This window comes from Gambusia affinis, linkage group LG03 (assembly GCF_019740435.1).
Source record: "Gambusia affinis linkage group LG03, SWU_Gaff_1.0, whole genome shotgun sequence".
In the NCBI taxonomy this organism is placed as follows: domain Eukaryota; kingdom Metazoa; phylum Chordata; class Actinopteri; order Cyprinodontiformes; family Poeciliidae; genus Gambusia; species Gambusia affinis.
This window is the reverse complement of record NC_057870.1, coordinates 29,917,050-29,931,334: the sequence shown is the minus strand read 5'-3', so window position 1 is coordinate 29,931,334 and position 14,285 is coordinate 29,917,050. Positions and strand designations below refer to the sequence as shown.

General features: G+C 38.0%; 1 protein-coding gene across 1 annotated transcript in view; it reads left to right on the top strand.

Annotated features, from left to right (window-relative positions):
• adamts3 (ADAM metallopeptidase with thrombospondin type 1 motif, 3) overlaps positions 1–14,048 on the top strand; it is an 84,682-nt gene extending 70,634 nt beyond the window's left edge. Inside the window, exons 6-8 of the mRNA XM_044112071.1 lie at positions 2,003–2,086; positions 4,209–4,365; positions 13,873–14,048. Coding sequence (XP_043968006.1) covers positions 2,003–2,086; positions 4,209–4,365; positions 13,873–13,982 — 351 coding nt within the window. The 3' untranslated portion in view covers positions 13,983–14,048. The remainder of the gene's footprint in view (positions 1–2,002; positions 2,087–4,208; positions 4,366–13,872) is intronic.
• The last annotated feature ends 237 nt before the right edge of the window (positions 14,049–14,285 follow it).

Sequence of the window (14,285 nt, the reverse complement as noted above, 5' to 3'; positions counted from 1 at the left end):
TTCACAGACTTGATCGCTGCTCAACTTACAGTCAAGCATTTTTCTGCACAGCTGAACTGCGACCAGCAACCAATCTGTCAACAGATGCCTCATCTCCATGATTCCACTTGTTGCGTAATATGACATCTCTGCAAATCTTAATATCGGAGAATCAATATGCTGTAAATATGATGTGCACTCTGGTTCAGTTATTAGATCAATACACAACTTAACATAATCGTGTAACTTCACATTGTCTTGAAAAGCAATAAGGTTTCTTCTCTACATAAATGTACAAACATCCAGCGGGGCGCTCAGCGGGAGCGTCCTGATTTGAAAGTAATTTGGTGTTCATGCAGACCAACAATGGATATGCAAATGTTTGGATTAGCAAGAAGCTGGCGTGTGTAGAGAGGCGCCAGAGGGCAGAAGTGTTGGCGTCGGGGGCAGATGTCACTGCGGCTCTCATCACCCTGACGGGGTTGTGGGCTCGAAGCCCAGCCGTTACTGAGCCCTGGACTCCTTTACACACGTTTCCCCACCGGCTTTTACTCTGGTTGCTCGTTACGTTCCCTGCTGGGATGAACAGGAACTGATCCGGTTTGTTGTGCAGAAGGAAAAGCTCAGTGTACCGGCCCGTTTACATTCCAACCCTCAGCTTTTTATGGTGATGGGGATCTGGATACAAGCAGGGCTGAAATGATTCATCTGATTCATCGTGATGACTCGGGATTAATCCAAATAATCGTCAACTAATTTAGTAATGGGTTACTTGATATGTGTTTTCCAGACATTGAGCTTCCGTCTCTTTAAGAAGTTCCAACACTTCATTTTCAGAAAGTCATCACATCAACAGTCCTCTTTGAAAGGGGCAATATTTTCTGTTTTCCGGGCACAAAGTGCCATTTTATAGCACAATCAAGTAATTATGTTATCTCAATAACATACTTACTGCGTAACGTAAGGCCTTAAAATTGGGTCTGCATCTCTTTAAGAAGCCCATGCTCTTTCTGAAACTCTGCCTTCAGGAAGTCACCACAAAATTGTTTCTCTATTAACCCTTTAACAACATTTTTACCAGGGTTGCTCTGAGAAGTGGCTCCCATAATGAGCTCAGCAGATGCTAATTGCTGCTTGCTAGTCTGAAGGAGCTGAGTGGGGAGGGCTGCTCTGTGAGGCTGAAGCTTGGAAACTCCTCTGAGGAGGAGCTGCGTGTCAAAGGCGGGGCGAGGTCCAACCAGGCTGAATGGTTGCCATGGAGATAACAAGGTTGCTTAAACATGCATAAAGAATGAAGGGAACTCTCCAGGTTTGGTTGTGAGGAGGGACTGACATTATAACATGAAGTAAAACTCAAAATAGCCAATTATAATTCTGCAACTGGATCATACAGACTCAGAAAGAACAACAGTACAAAAAATATATAGATTTTAACATAAGATGAAAAAACAAGCTTTTGACTATAATTATGTTCAAGTGGCAATTTTAGCTTTGTGAAGAAAAAACTTATATTAGCTGCTTTTCCTGTTTAATTATTAATCAGTTATTCCACAAATGATTCTGCATGCATTGATATTAAGCCTAGCAGCTTTTCACGTGTTGATGTTGGAAGTATCACTCTCTCAGTTTCATGCTTTGTTTTTTGTTTTTGTCCTGAATTTTTCTCATTCCCTTTGCAGTGATTTATCAAACGACAGCCGGAGTCCAAATCAAATCATGCTGTCTCACAACGGCAGCACCAAATTCGTCTTGAGATATTTAAAGAAAGTACTTTTGTCTGTAATTTTAGATGGGGTTCAGCCACTGTTGTTTAGATGATTACAGTTTATTTCCCTCCTCCAGCAGCCATGAACAGAACCCTGATAGCAGGACCCAGTGACGGGCTGTTTACTGCTGCCAGCAGCGGCTCAGGGCTGTGATTACTGGACTGGTCGGGTGATGAAACGTGCCAGTGACTCAGATGCTGTTTGTGTAAATAACTGAAATATTTTTCTAATTCCCCCTCCTGCCGCTGCGTTTCCAGGTGAACGAGATTTACCACGACGAGTCGCTGGGGGTTCACATCAACGTGGTTCTGGTCAGGATGATCATGCTGGGTTACGCCAAGGTGAGTCTGAAAAATCCATCAGTAGAAATCGTTTTCAGAAGGAAAATATTCCCTTTAATTTGTTCCTATGTTTCATTCTAAGCACATTTACAGACTTTTATACTCTGTCAGAATTACATTTACTTCAGTACTTTTTTGGAAAAATTTACTTTTAGGAGTATTTTTACTGCGCTTTACTTTTGACTTTTATTTGGTTAGTTTTATTATAAAGTATTGTTACTTTTATTTGAGTGAATTTCTCTGGATTTTCTCCCCACTGAATGAAAACAAACATGTTTTCACCAAACATTCACCAGAAACAGAAACACACCTGCAGGTTTTGGAAAAAATCTCCTTTTGCCTGATCTTATTTCGTAATTATGTTATTTATATTAATTATTTTCATTTTGGTTCATAAAATACCCAAAATGTCCATTTTTAAATTACCCTGTGTTTCAAGGAGAATTTCATATACAATAATAATACAATCACCGACATTCTCAACATAAATCATCATTAGAATCAGATTTTGGTCCATTGAATGATAAAACAAGTTTTCTCTTGAGATAATAACAGTATTTTACTAAACGCTCCTCCATCTTGGTTTGGGTGCATATTTTTAAAAATTTAATATTTATTGTAATATTCAAACCCACTGGTGAAAAAGATTCAACATGAAGTCCTGACAGCCAGGAGCTTTGATATTCAGATTAACCCCACAGAGAGATTTAATTAGCTTTGTCTAGGATGATTTAGTGCAGATTGTGTTGAATTTGTAGAAAAACAATCTCATAGTAGAGATGATAGGATTAAACCCAAATCAGTAAAAAGTAAAATGATAAGGCTTAAAGTGGGTCAAATGAACGTATTTGGGTTTTATTCAATACTCAGCCATTTCCGAGGTAAATAAACAGATAATTAAAACTAATAAACACATTTTACTGAGATTTCCCAGTAAAATCTCCCAGAGATGAAAGAGAGACAGAATGAGTTCTGCTGTGGATTTGAAATCAGAACATGGATCTGGAAAAACCTCAAGTCCAACTTAACGAGTTTCGTCTCCCAGATCAGAAAATCCACTGACGACCCTGAAGGATCATGTGAACTAACGGAGGTCATACAGTTCAATGACTGTGGGAGATTTAAATTGTTTAGATAAATAAACGGTTTATCTTTCAGCTTTTTTGTGAAACATTCACCTCCATATTTTTATGTATAACTGTTTCATGCTTTCCAGCTGTGAATAGCAGTGGAAAAGTTGCAAGTTTTCTTAATTCTTGCTCTTCATTTTTCATATTAAGAGCAAAGGTCATGTCGCCTGTGTGTGGGAGACCATCAGCTAATGAACTTTAGCGCCTTACATCAGTGATTATCGTTGTTATTCTGGCCTGCATCACCAAAAACTGTTTGTTGAGAGGAAAACTGAATTTTGCACATAAAAATGTAAAAACATGAATGAACTTTTTCTATTTCTCTGTTTGAGGTCAAACCAAAGTGAATTTCTTCTGTTTTAGGTCAGTTAGGATTAAAGCAACTATTTATTTTTGCTAAATTTCAAAATAATTAGGAAGAGGTGCTATTGGTGCGTTTTTATTACTTTCTTTAAATCCAGATGTGAAACGTAGAAACGTGTTTTCCATGTTGTGTTAAACGTTTTCACAAATTCCAAACAAAACAAGTAGTTTACTGGATGTTTAACCCACTCCTCCTGATCAAACTGGCATAAATGTGTGAATGATTCAGTTTTTTCTCTAGGAATAAAATGTGTGATTTTCTCTCTAATCTTTGACTTTGATGCAGTTTTTGGAAGTTTGTTCCTGATTTGTGGAACAAACTTCCAGTGTAATGAAATGGATTTCAGACTGATTTACAGGCAAACCCCCCCCACATCCTATCACTAAATAACCCTAATTATTATATATCTATCTGTATTAAAACTGAAATAAAATCAGATAATCACATTTCATGTCTTGAAATCAAACATTAAAGTAAAATAATTCATTCTAGTTTCCCTGTAGATTCTGGACAGAGTTTGGTTTCCGTCGTTACTTTGTGTCCTCGCTGAAACTGAACCCGTCAGTTTGCTGTGCTGCTGCCTGAGAGGAAATGATCTGAGCACTTTTCCCTTTTTCTCGCCTGTCAGTCCATCAGCCTCATTGAGCGAGGAAACCCATCACGGAGTCTGGAGAACGTTTGCCGCTGGGCGTTTGTGCAGCAGAAAGGCGACCCTGATCACGCCGAACATCACGACCACGCCATCTTCCTCACGCGCCAAGGCTTCGGCCCCACCGGCATGCAGGGTAAGGCCGGCCCCCCGGGGCCGCTTCAGATCGGTCAGCCCTCCGTCAACCCGCAGCGCTCTGAGCTGCTTTCCTGAACACAGACATGAAACTTCTGGAATAATTCTAGAAAATGTTGGTTGAATCAGTCACAATAAGCCAATAAATCAATTAAAATGGATTTGATCTGTAAATATTCTTTAATTCAATTGATTTCAATAAATCTAATTGTTATAATAAATTTAAATAAATGTAATTACTTAAATTAATCAAATAATTATTTGGACAGCAGTCGCCATGGAGATGCTGCCCTTTAGATTTGACTCCTGGTTTGAAGTCGTCAGTTTGCACTGCCTGTTTTCCCACTTTAATATTTTTTTAAATGTTTAATACAATTTTTGTTACAGAGACAAAATCCATTGAGTTGCTTGTTTTTTTTTTTGGTGGGGGCGGGGCATTAAATGTTTTCTAGCTCCAGTGTTAAATGTTATTTACAAGTTAAAGTTTTTATCTTTAATTGAACACACTTTTATTTATTGAAAATTATTTTAAAAATGACAATAATTTATGGGAAAATTTGTTATTGTGACTGGCTTATATTTGAGCTAATGGTAGTTAAACTTCATTCTTAAAGCTTTAAGTGTGTATATTTCATATTTTTAATAGAAACATATTTTGAAAATATTGCATAAACTCCATATTCCTCAAAACATCTGAAAACTGAGGCAGTTTTAACCCAAAGGGGAATAGTAGGTGGCTAGGTTGACAGTTCCCCAGCCTCCTCCACACACACACACACACAACCACGCACACACATGCGCACACACCCACACACACGCACACACACACACATGCGCACACACACACGCCTATTCACAGACACACAGTTTGTATTGTGTGTATTAGTGTGTACACCCAAGAAAGTTTAATTTTTATATGACTAGAAAAGCTCTGATTGTGCTCCATGTTGCACATAAAATTTACTATTTTCCTCAGTTACCATAGTAACCACATCTTGGTCTAATTCAGCGTTTCTCAGTTCCAGTCCTCAGGCCCCCCTGCCCTGCATGTTATAGGTGTTTCCTGTCTGCCACACACCTGGATTGAATATTTCTGCAGGACTTGATGGTCATGCAGTCATTTGAATCAGCTGCTCTGGAGTAGAGGTGCATCTAAAACATGCAGATCAGGGGGGGCCTGAGAAACGCTGGTCTAATTAAAGGAGAGTACAACTTCTAGTGTTTGGATCTACCGATTGAACAGCAGACCTTAGTGCAGATGGACTTTACCTGGAGATAAATCAAATGTAGATTTTAAAATTACATCTTATTTTAGAGCATAACACTAAGAAACTTCATTTATCTATGAATTATGTGAAAACAACTGAAGTTTCATAAAGAACAAAGCGACGTTAAAATGCAGCTGGATTTGATTTGTGCCTCGTTTTACTGTTTTCTCTCGGTTCAGGCTGGATTTTCCAGTTTTGCTTGATGAAATCGGTTGGAAAACAATTTTGTTTTTAATTAATTGAGAGCCTATTTGTAAAAATGTAGCTGTTTTTTTAAATGATTTGTTTTAGGTGCCTGACTTGCTTTTCATTATTTCCTCTTTTCTTCCATTGCTGTCAGAAACAGACATAGACTGAAGATGACAAAATCTGAAAATCTAAACTTCTGAGAGATACAAATACAGATCTAAACAGATTTATCAGATTTATGAAGGCTAATCCTGCTGGATGTGTGCAACTATTTCATAATTTCTCTGTTAAAATAAAAAGCTGTTTAAAAGAAGACGCGTCACAATTTGCTTCAGTTGAGACACTTTGGGTGTCACTCTGGAGATTTGTTGCTGCGGGGGAATCATGCAGCAGTAACATAATTAAATGATTAATAACAAGTCAGAGTTTCTCCATACTACTGGAAAAAAGTGAGACATGTACAACCACTCCATAGCTCACTAATACGTAGACTCTTATGAGGATTGTCAGACTAATAATGCTGGTCAGAACCTGAGCAGAACATCTTTGTAAATGACAAATTATTGTCCAGCAAAATGTTTTGGGACAGGCCTATTTGAGTTTGTCGTCTTTTGCATATTTTCACTAATTCCAGTGTATATACACAAATAAAAATTCTGCTGTGTCCTGTTTAGTTGCCATTTTTATCTCACTTTGTTTCACTTGTTGCAGCTCTTCATTTTTTTTTTATCATACTGTTGGAAATAAGCCATTCTACATAAGGCAGAACAAATTCTTCTTCTTTCTAAACAGCTCACTTTTTTTACTTCCACAACCTCATTATCTAAGCCAGATGGTCTTCAAAGCAAGACATTTATAAAACAAAGGGTTTTATTTGGATACTTATAAACTTGAAGACTATTTAAAACAAAAAAAAAGTTATGTTCAAACTTGATTTCTAAGCCAAAATGTCCAAACGGTGGAAATAGTTTTTAGAGAGAAAGTAAAGTTATAAGATGATAAAATGCAGTTCTGCTTAGTTTCTTTTCATCATGTTTCCAAATTTATTGATTGCCAACAAACAAATTATTGTGACAGTTCGAAGCAGTTTTATGTTTTAGCCATCAGAAGCTCATCTTCCAATCATCCTAATAATTATAATGCTGTCTGTTGCTCAGGACGACAACTCACCGACAACTCACTCTGCAAAGAAACAGAACAAACACACAGCCGTTACTTTACAACAAAATCTATATCTAATTTTCACCGCAACGCAGGTAAACACTGCAATCTAACCAATCAGCGCAGATGAATACCATGTCTGAAAGAAATTACATTTAAATGAGCTCGGTTCTGACTTTGGAAACTAAAACAACTCATTTAGATGGAAGTTGGATTCAAATCGACTTTCATTGGAGCTGGAGGAACGTTTGCTATAAATCCCTCAATTTTTAAAGTTTGTATTCAACTTCAGCAATACTTTTGAAATGCATAAAGTATAAATAATTTCTTATTTTTCCACACCAACATATTTAACTAAAACTTCTGGTTTCACAGCGTACAACACGTGACATTTTAAGACAAAAGTTTTAGATTTAATTGGTTTGTAAAGTTCAGATTTGTGAAAACACACCCACATATTGACAAATTGCACAGTGTTACATGCAGATTCCTTTCTTATCGACCTTCGTGTTTCCTCCACTGCAGAAATGACGGGGTCACATATAAAGTTCAGTTTCACAAAATGCTGTTGCCTTCACAAATGGACACCTTTTTAAATTATTTGTGCAGTAACAAGGAATATATCAGGTAGGAGATAATTTCCAGAAATATGACAAACTAAATCCTGCTTACATTAAAGTACAGTGGAGATTTAAAGAACGTTTTGTTCGGAGAAGAGAAGATTGACAGCAGCTTGAGGTCATTCAAGCAAATAAATGTAGAGTCACAAAGAGAAACTGAACAAATGGCCTCAGCAGTGAGCGCTAACATCCAATATGGAAACAGGAATGTTTTTTTTTCCATCTGTCTTTATATATTCTGCTTTTCCACTGTCAGGATCCTGACAAATTTAGCTTTTTGTGACAGAAACACAGAAAACGGCATCGACTCCCAGAAGCATCCATGCTGTCAGAACGTTGGATTAGCCATGAGCTACTCAGCTATGACTGAAAAATGACAGATTATGTAAAAAATAGACAGATTATCCCATCTCTTCAGTTATTTCTAAACTGTAGGTTAATTTTGGAAAAAACATAAAGGAAAAAAAACTCAATTTTTGCACGTTTATTAACAGATGAAAGGTCTGAGGCAGATCCAACTACAGAGGAATTTATCTGGCTTTATTTTTATACTTGATTTAATATACATCTGTAAAGAAATGTTAACATAACCTTTCAAATAAAAGAACCCTGCTCATTAATAATGATGTGACACATGTAGAGTGCTGAGTAATTATAGCATAAACATTATCTCAAGTGTTGCAGAAATCTAAGAATGCTCATGCTGAAGCCTCTCTTTATGTTCATGTTTTTTTGGACCTTTTTGGTTTTCAGTGGAGTTTGAGTTTGTGCCTCATGATAGTGTAATGAATTTCCATGTTTAAATCTGAGATATGTTGAGAAAAACAGAGAGACGGTGCTGAGGAGAAAAACTTTTCTGTTCCACCAGTTCAACGTCCGGTTGGTTTTCCATTTTGACTGTTTGACTCCAGATCCACTCCGCTCCACCATCTTGGTTTGGGCGCATAGCTTCCATCTTGTCTTCTGTGATTTTCCTTTTCGTTCCTGTCCAGCCTTCTCTAATTCGTCCACTTTAACAGAGACGCTGGTCTCTTGGTCCTCCGGCGGCTCGTTGGGTTTATATTCTCGTATCAGTGCGCCTCTGGGGGGCCATTTTGCTAAGTGCTGCGTGATCTCTGCTGTTTCGGTCTGGGTAGTGTAAGCTCTTTGAGATCTGGCAATCCTTTCTTCTTCACACTTTGCAGGATTTTAGAGAAATGTTGAAAGCTCAGTGTGAGACGCCTTCATGCTGAGAGGTGAGAGTTTTAGCTTGATCCACTACAAAAAACACTTTGAACTACTTGACTGACTCTTCACTTTTTTTATCTTTCATGTCTAAAATCAGGACATGCAGGCATTACTGTATGAATAATATGCCTTTCATAACAGCACAAGCTTTTATCCCTCTCTTTCATCTCTGCAAATGACAGCATTCTGTTTAAATGAGGATTTATTAGAGTCCCTCCGTCTTCACTGTTCCCGCCACAGATTCAGAAGAACGGTTTCTTTTGCTGCCTGTTTCGCAGCGAGTGATGGATCTGGTTCCCACTAAGCAAAAGAGAAACAAAACATGAGTGACAGCCTCATATCCAGGCTTCAGCTGTTTTTCCTTCTTGTTTCTTTTCTGATTTTATGTGAGCAAAACATTTTAGGTTTTTTGGCTGAATCTTTTCTTCTGCCTCCGGTGCCTCTGTTAACCCTTTAATGTTCTTACCAACATGTCACTGAGCAGTCGCTCCTACAATGAGCTCAGCAGATACACCAGATGTTTGCTAAATCTTGCTGGCTAGTCTGAAGGAGCTGAGTGGGGGAGGAGCTGCGTCTCAGAGGCAGAGCTAGGTCCATTCAGGCGTTTTCTGTACAACTGAATGGTTGCCATGGAGATTAAAGGATTTCTCAAACATCCATGAAAGAATTAAGGCAAAACTCCAGGTTTGTTTATGATGAGAGAATAGCATAAAAACATGGTGGCTGATTGAAAGGTTTGTAAGGAATTTATTAAAATTTTAGTTAAATCCAGGTTAAACGACTTTTTTATAATTTAGCAGATGAAAAGACAAATTTTAAAGGTTGTAATTCTCTGAGTCGCTGTGCATCATCACTGAGCCACCAGACTTTAGCTCTCTGAAACTGCCAGGTTGCTTACTTTCATTTCCCGCCTCTTCAGAAAAATATAAGATTTGTTCTGCAGGCTGGAGCAAATTTTAATTTAAATTTTTTAGCCTTTGTTCTCCACCTTCTGTATTACATCAATTTAAGCTGAAATCAATTTGGAGAAACAGACCAGCAGCTCCTTCCTCGTGGCTGATATCAATCAAATCATAATCCTCACATGGGGCCGCTTTAGTTCGCTTTGATTCCTTCAAGGACAGTAAGATGTGATTGGTTCTGTGGCTTCCTGTAGACGCTACAGGTCCAAACAGAATTAGTTCATGGTTGTCTGGAGACAAAGCATCAAACTGTCAGGACTTTATCGTCTTCCCTTGAAGACTTGTTAGACTTTGACAAGTTTAGAGCCTCGCTGGAGGCAAAATATCATTAAGCTCCTCTGTTTCTGTGTGTGACATGTTTTGAAATTGAATCATTCACACAGGCTGATATAAACAGACCAATTTACCAGATTTAATCCCGCTGATGGTGAACGAACAACAGGAATTTAATGGGAAACATGGAGAGGAACAATATTTTGTGCTTTTATAAAATATCAAGTGGTTGTTTTTTTTTGTGTGTGTAGTTTTTCTGCTTAAAACTGTAGCAGGAAAAAGTGAGAACAATCAAGTGCAAACCGGCTCCATCCCCAGGTTTTTAAAAGCGCCCCATAGCATTCTGAGTTAGCTGTAGTTCATCATGATGGTGAAATAACCACATATGGTGAACTATTCAGATAGATATTTTATTTTATGCCCCAATTCAGATAATTAGCAACATTGATGTGATGCAGTGACACTAGCACCTTTCCCCAAACAGCTGTTTCAAGTACAGATTACTTTATATTGGCAAATAATACACTGATTGTGTAAAAAATTATAAAAAGTGAATGGATTTACAAACACTATTCCGATGGTTTGGAGGCAACTGAAGTATTATATCCTTTTGAGAATAGGATACATTAATTATTGTCTGACTTGTTCTTTTCAAAGTAACATTTTATTTTTAAGTGAGACCGTTTTTCCCCAGGCGGCACAACCTGCAAGTTAGAGGAAAGAAATTGAAACAAGTCAAGTGAAACCAGAAATATTCATAAAAAATAACTAATAAATCAGTCGGGTCGTTCTGTGAAGTGGAGACAAGATTTCAGGAAAAAGAGAAAATTAATTCTCACACTGCGACTACTTATAAAAGTCAAATTAAAGTGAAATTAGATCTGGCACTGAGAACAAAAAGCAGGACACTCAGTGACCTCAATTACATCAAACAATGATGCAATTTGTGTTTTAAATTTCTGATACTGAATAAAACATCTCACACAGTTCATTTGTAAATGCAAATTTATCTTTGCAAGGATTTCTTGGCTTTTATAGCTTTAATTTTTTAAGGCTTTAACGTTTCAGCTCTCATTGGATCCAGTAGTTTTGGGCTGAACACAGATTCTCTCCTTATAAAGGTTTTGCATTTGAGAATAATCCTTCTGGATTTGAAATTATCTGTCATTGCATTGGAGCCAAGCTGCAAACTGTCAAAACAGCTACTTTTACAGAGCTGATTTTAGCAGCACATGGCTAAAAAAAGAAGAATGTTAATTATCAAAGGTGTTTTACAAAGAAAAAACAGAGAACCATGCTCATGGAGTGAAGCCTACAAATGGGGATTGTTAACCTTAAAAAGACTAAAAGCCTATTGCTGTCTGAAAGCATCAGAAGGGGAAGATGACAGCTTGAAGTTTCTCTCAATAATGCTGTCAAGAATCTCCTAGAGTCTGAGAAGAAGCATAAAAGCTGAAGTGTCTGGATGTTGAGATGGAGAGTTAAAAGCAGAAAGACGTTCAAAGCACTTCAGGCTGATGTGAACCAAGCTGAAGTTGTGTTTTCCAGTCCCATCAAAGACTGAAAAGGACCATAAGGGACAAAAATACCAAAACAAAACACAGCTGGAAGAAAGGCAAAAAATAGAAAATACAAAAAGCGACACAAACCTTAAAATCACTGCACTGGAGTGAATGAAGGTTTTCTGCCTTTGGTACAGAGGATGGACAGACAGTAATGTTGAGTAATTAAACTAAAACACTGAGAAGGTCTCAAAAAATGAAACGCCTTATCCAGAGTCAGAAAAGTTAAAGATTCATATGAAGGTCCTTTTGGCAAAAACAACTTTAAAAGCCCTGAGAATGAAGGAAAAGAAAAAAAAAACACAGTAATTTAAAGCATCCAAATGGAAAAAACAAAGACTAAAAGCACATAAACTATTTCTTCTAATTACTTGATGACTGATTTGTCACGTAGATTTTTGTTCTTTAGAACCTTTCAAGGTGAAAACAATGAGATGAAATGAAGGAGAACAGTGCAGTGGCAAAACAAAGGAAACTGACGAGACTGAAATTAATGATGTTTCAATTCATATTATGAAAAAGTTCATATTTTGCTTCCAAACAGACAGACTTCCTGCTGAGGCTTTAGACAAAGGAAGCTGATAAAAATAAACTGTAACTAACAGCAACAGTCTGTGGAGCGTCGACTTCAGCAGAGAAATCTGTCTGGATGTGACGTCAGAGCCGAGACAGGTGGGAGGTGAAGTGATGCTGACAGACACCTTTTATAAGTTCAGAATGATAATTTTTATCCATCGTTTACGTCCAGATTCACCATAGCTGGCTTCGTGTGGAGCTGAATTATGATTCATGCCTGACGTCAGTGACGTAAAAGTCGGATAAAAGTCTGACTGCAGACGCAGTGAAATACCCAGACTGGTGTTTGCTTCATCTCTGAGAGCAGCTATGAGGCGTTACCTCAGGGGTCAGCAGGAGAGATTTACTCCGTCAATACTTAACAACATGAACATGTCGCAGCTTTTCCTGCTGCAGCTCCTTCAGGCTCTGGAGCCATGTGCTGCTGCTGCTGTGCATTATGGGATATGAAGTATGACTTACTTCAGAGGTGGGGTGCAGCCTGGAGACGTTGAGCTCGGCAGGTCTTCTCTAAATACTGTTAGCTGAAATGCTCAAAGCTAAAGGTGAACTGAATCACAGTTCAGGTCCTGAGACACCAGAATCAAAATGTAGAGTTTCTGCAGTGTAGTAGTTATCAAACAACACGACGGAGTTTTGTTTATTTTTCTAATTGATTTATTGTTTTATTTGTATCCAAATTGGTGCAAAATTTCAGCACTTTTAGATCAAATAATTGACAGCAGTTTGGACTCCACCGACCTCTACATCCTCATCACAAAGCTGGAGTTTTTTCAAAGTTGTCATGTCAACATGGATGGATGGAGCCTGAACTCTGCTGCCGTTTCCTTGGCAACCCTGCTGTTCTCTCTCCTCTTCATCTCAAACTCCAAGTGTGTCTTCCTCTGAAGAAAACTGGAACCCCTCTGTTCAGTGCTGAATGTTTTCAACATGAGTAAGAAGGACAGAAGTCAAGCTCACCCAATGCTCTTTTATTGTGTGGAACTTTTCTCAAACATTTTCCAGGCTGCTGTTCAAGGCAGCGAAAAGACGTCACACCCAATCGGACCTCGCTCCACTGCCCTCCAGTTTAGTTGTGAATTACTTTAAGGTTCCTTTATTCATTTGTAGGTCTCTGTGCTTCTCTCTGAACTGATGCAACGACTCGCTGACCTTCTGTCAGCAGGTCAGATGGATTTAAAAGTGTGAAGCTCTGGGGTGAGAAGTGGAGGATTGAAAACGTTTTCCCAGTTAAGATCAGGCATCGTCCATCACTAACTGTTTTAAATTCTCACTTTTATCTCTTAGCCACTTTTTTATTGTTTTAATTGTGTAAATTTGTTTCTTCTGTCTTCAAATATTTCTGTTTGCTGTTTGTTGTAAAGTGCTCTTTTAAAACAACTTCCTCACTGCTTTGGTAGTGATTTCTAAATAAACTGATATTATAACTTGTTCAGTGCAGTTTTATCTGAATACTGGAAAAATTTATATTTATTTATCATTTATTGTCATTTGTGTCAAAGTTTCTTCACTGATAATTAACTGCTAAACAAAAACTTAGTTTATGTTTTAACATCAACCTGAAAGATGGCATAACTTTGAGAAAGTCTCATTTTTTGTGACGGCGGTTGGAGTTCAGTCAACGTTTCCTGGTCTGGATGTTTCTAATTCTTCGCTGAACTTCTGTCCAGGTTACGCTCCGGTCACAGGGATGTGCCACCCAGTCCGGAGTTGCACCCTCAACCACGAAGACGGCTTCTCGTCTGCGTTCGTCGTGGCTCATGAGACCGGACACGTGTGAGTTCACGTTGGTATTTCCGTGTTTTCTGGTGCGGCGCTCCTGAACGCCGTAACGTGATCAGAGCTTCACCTCAGAGGGGATTTTTCTGATTGGCTGCCACTTTAATTCATCAAGCTGCTTTGGAAATGGAAAAATTTCTGACCAGAAAAAGAACAAAGAAGCTGAAAAAAAAGCATAAAAAATGTGGGAATAAAGTAAAACTTAATGTAATATAAGATAATATAAGGATCGTGATGTAAAATTGTCTTTATATATCATCTGATAACAAAACACAGAACTCCATCTAAAATCAGATGGTATGTC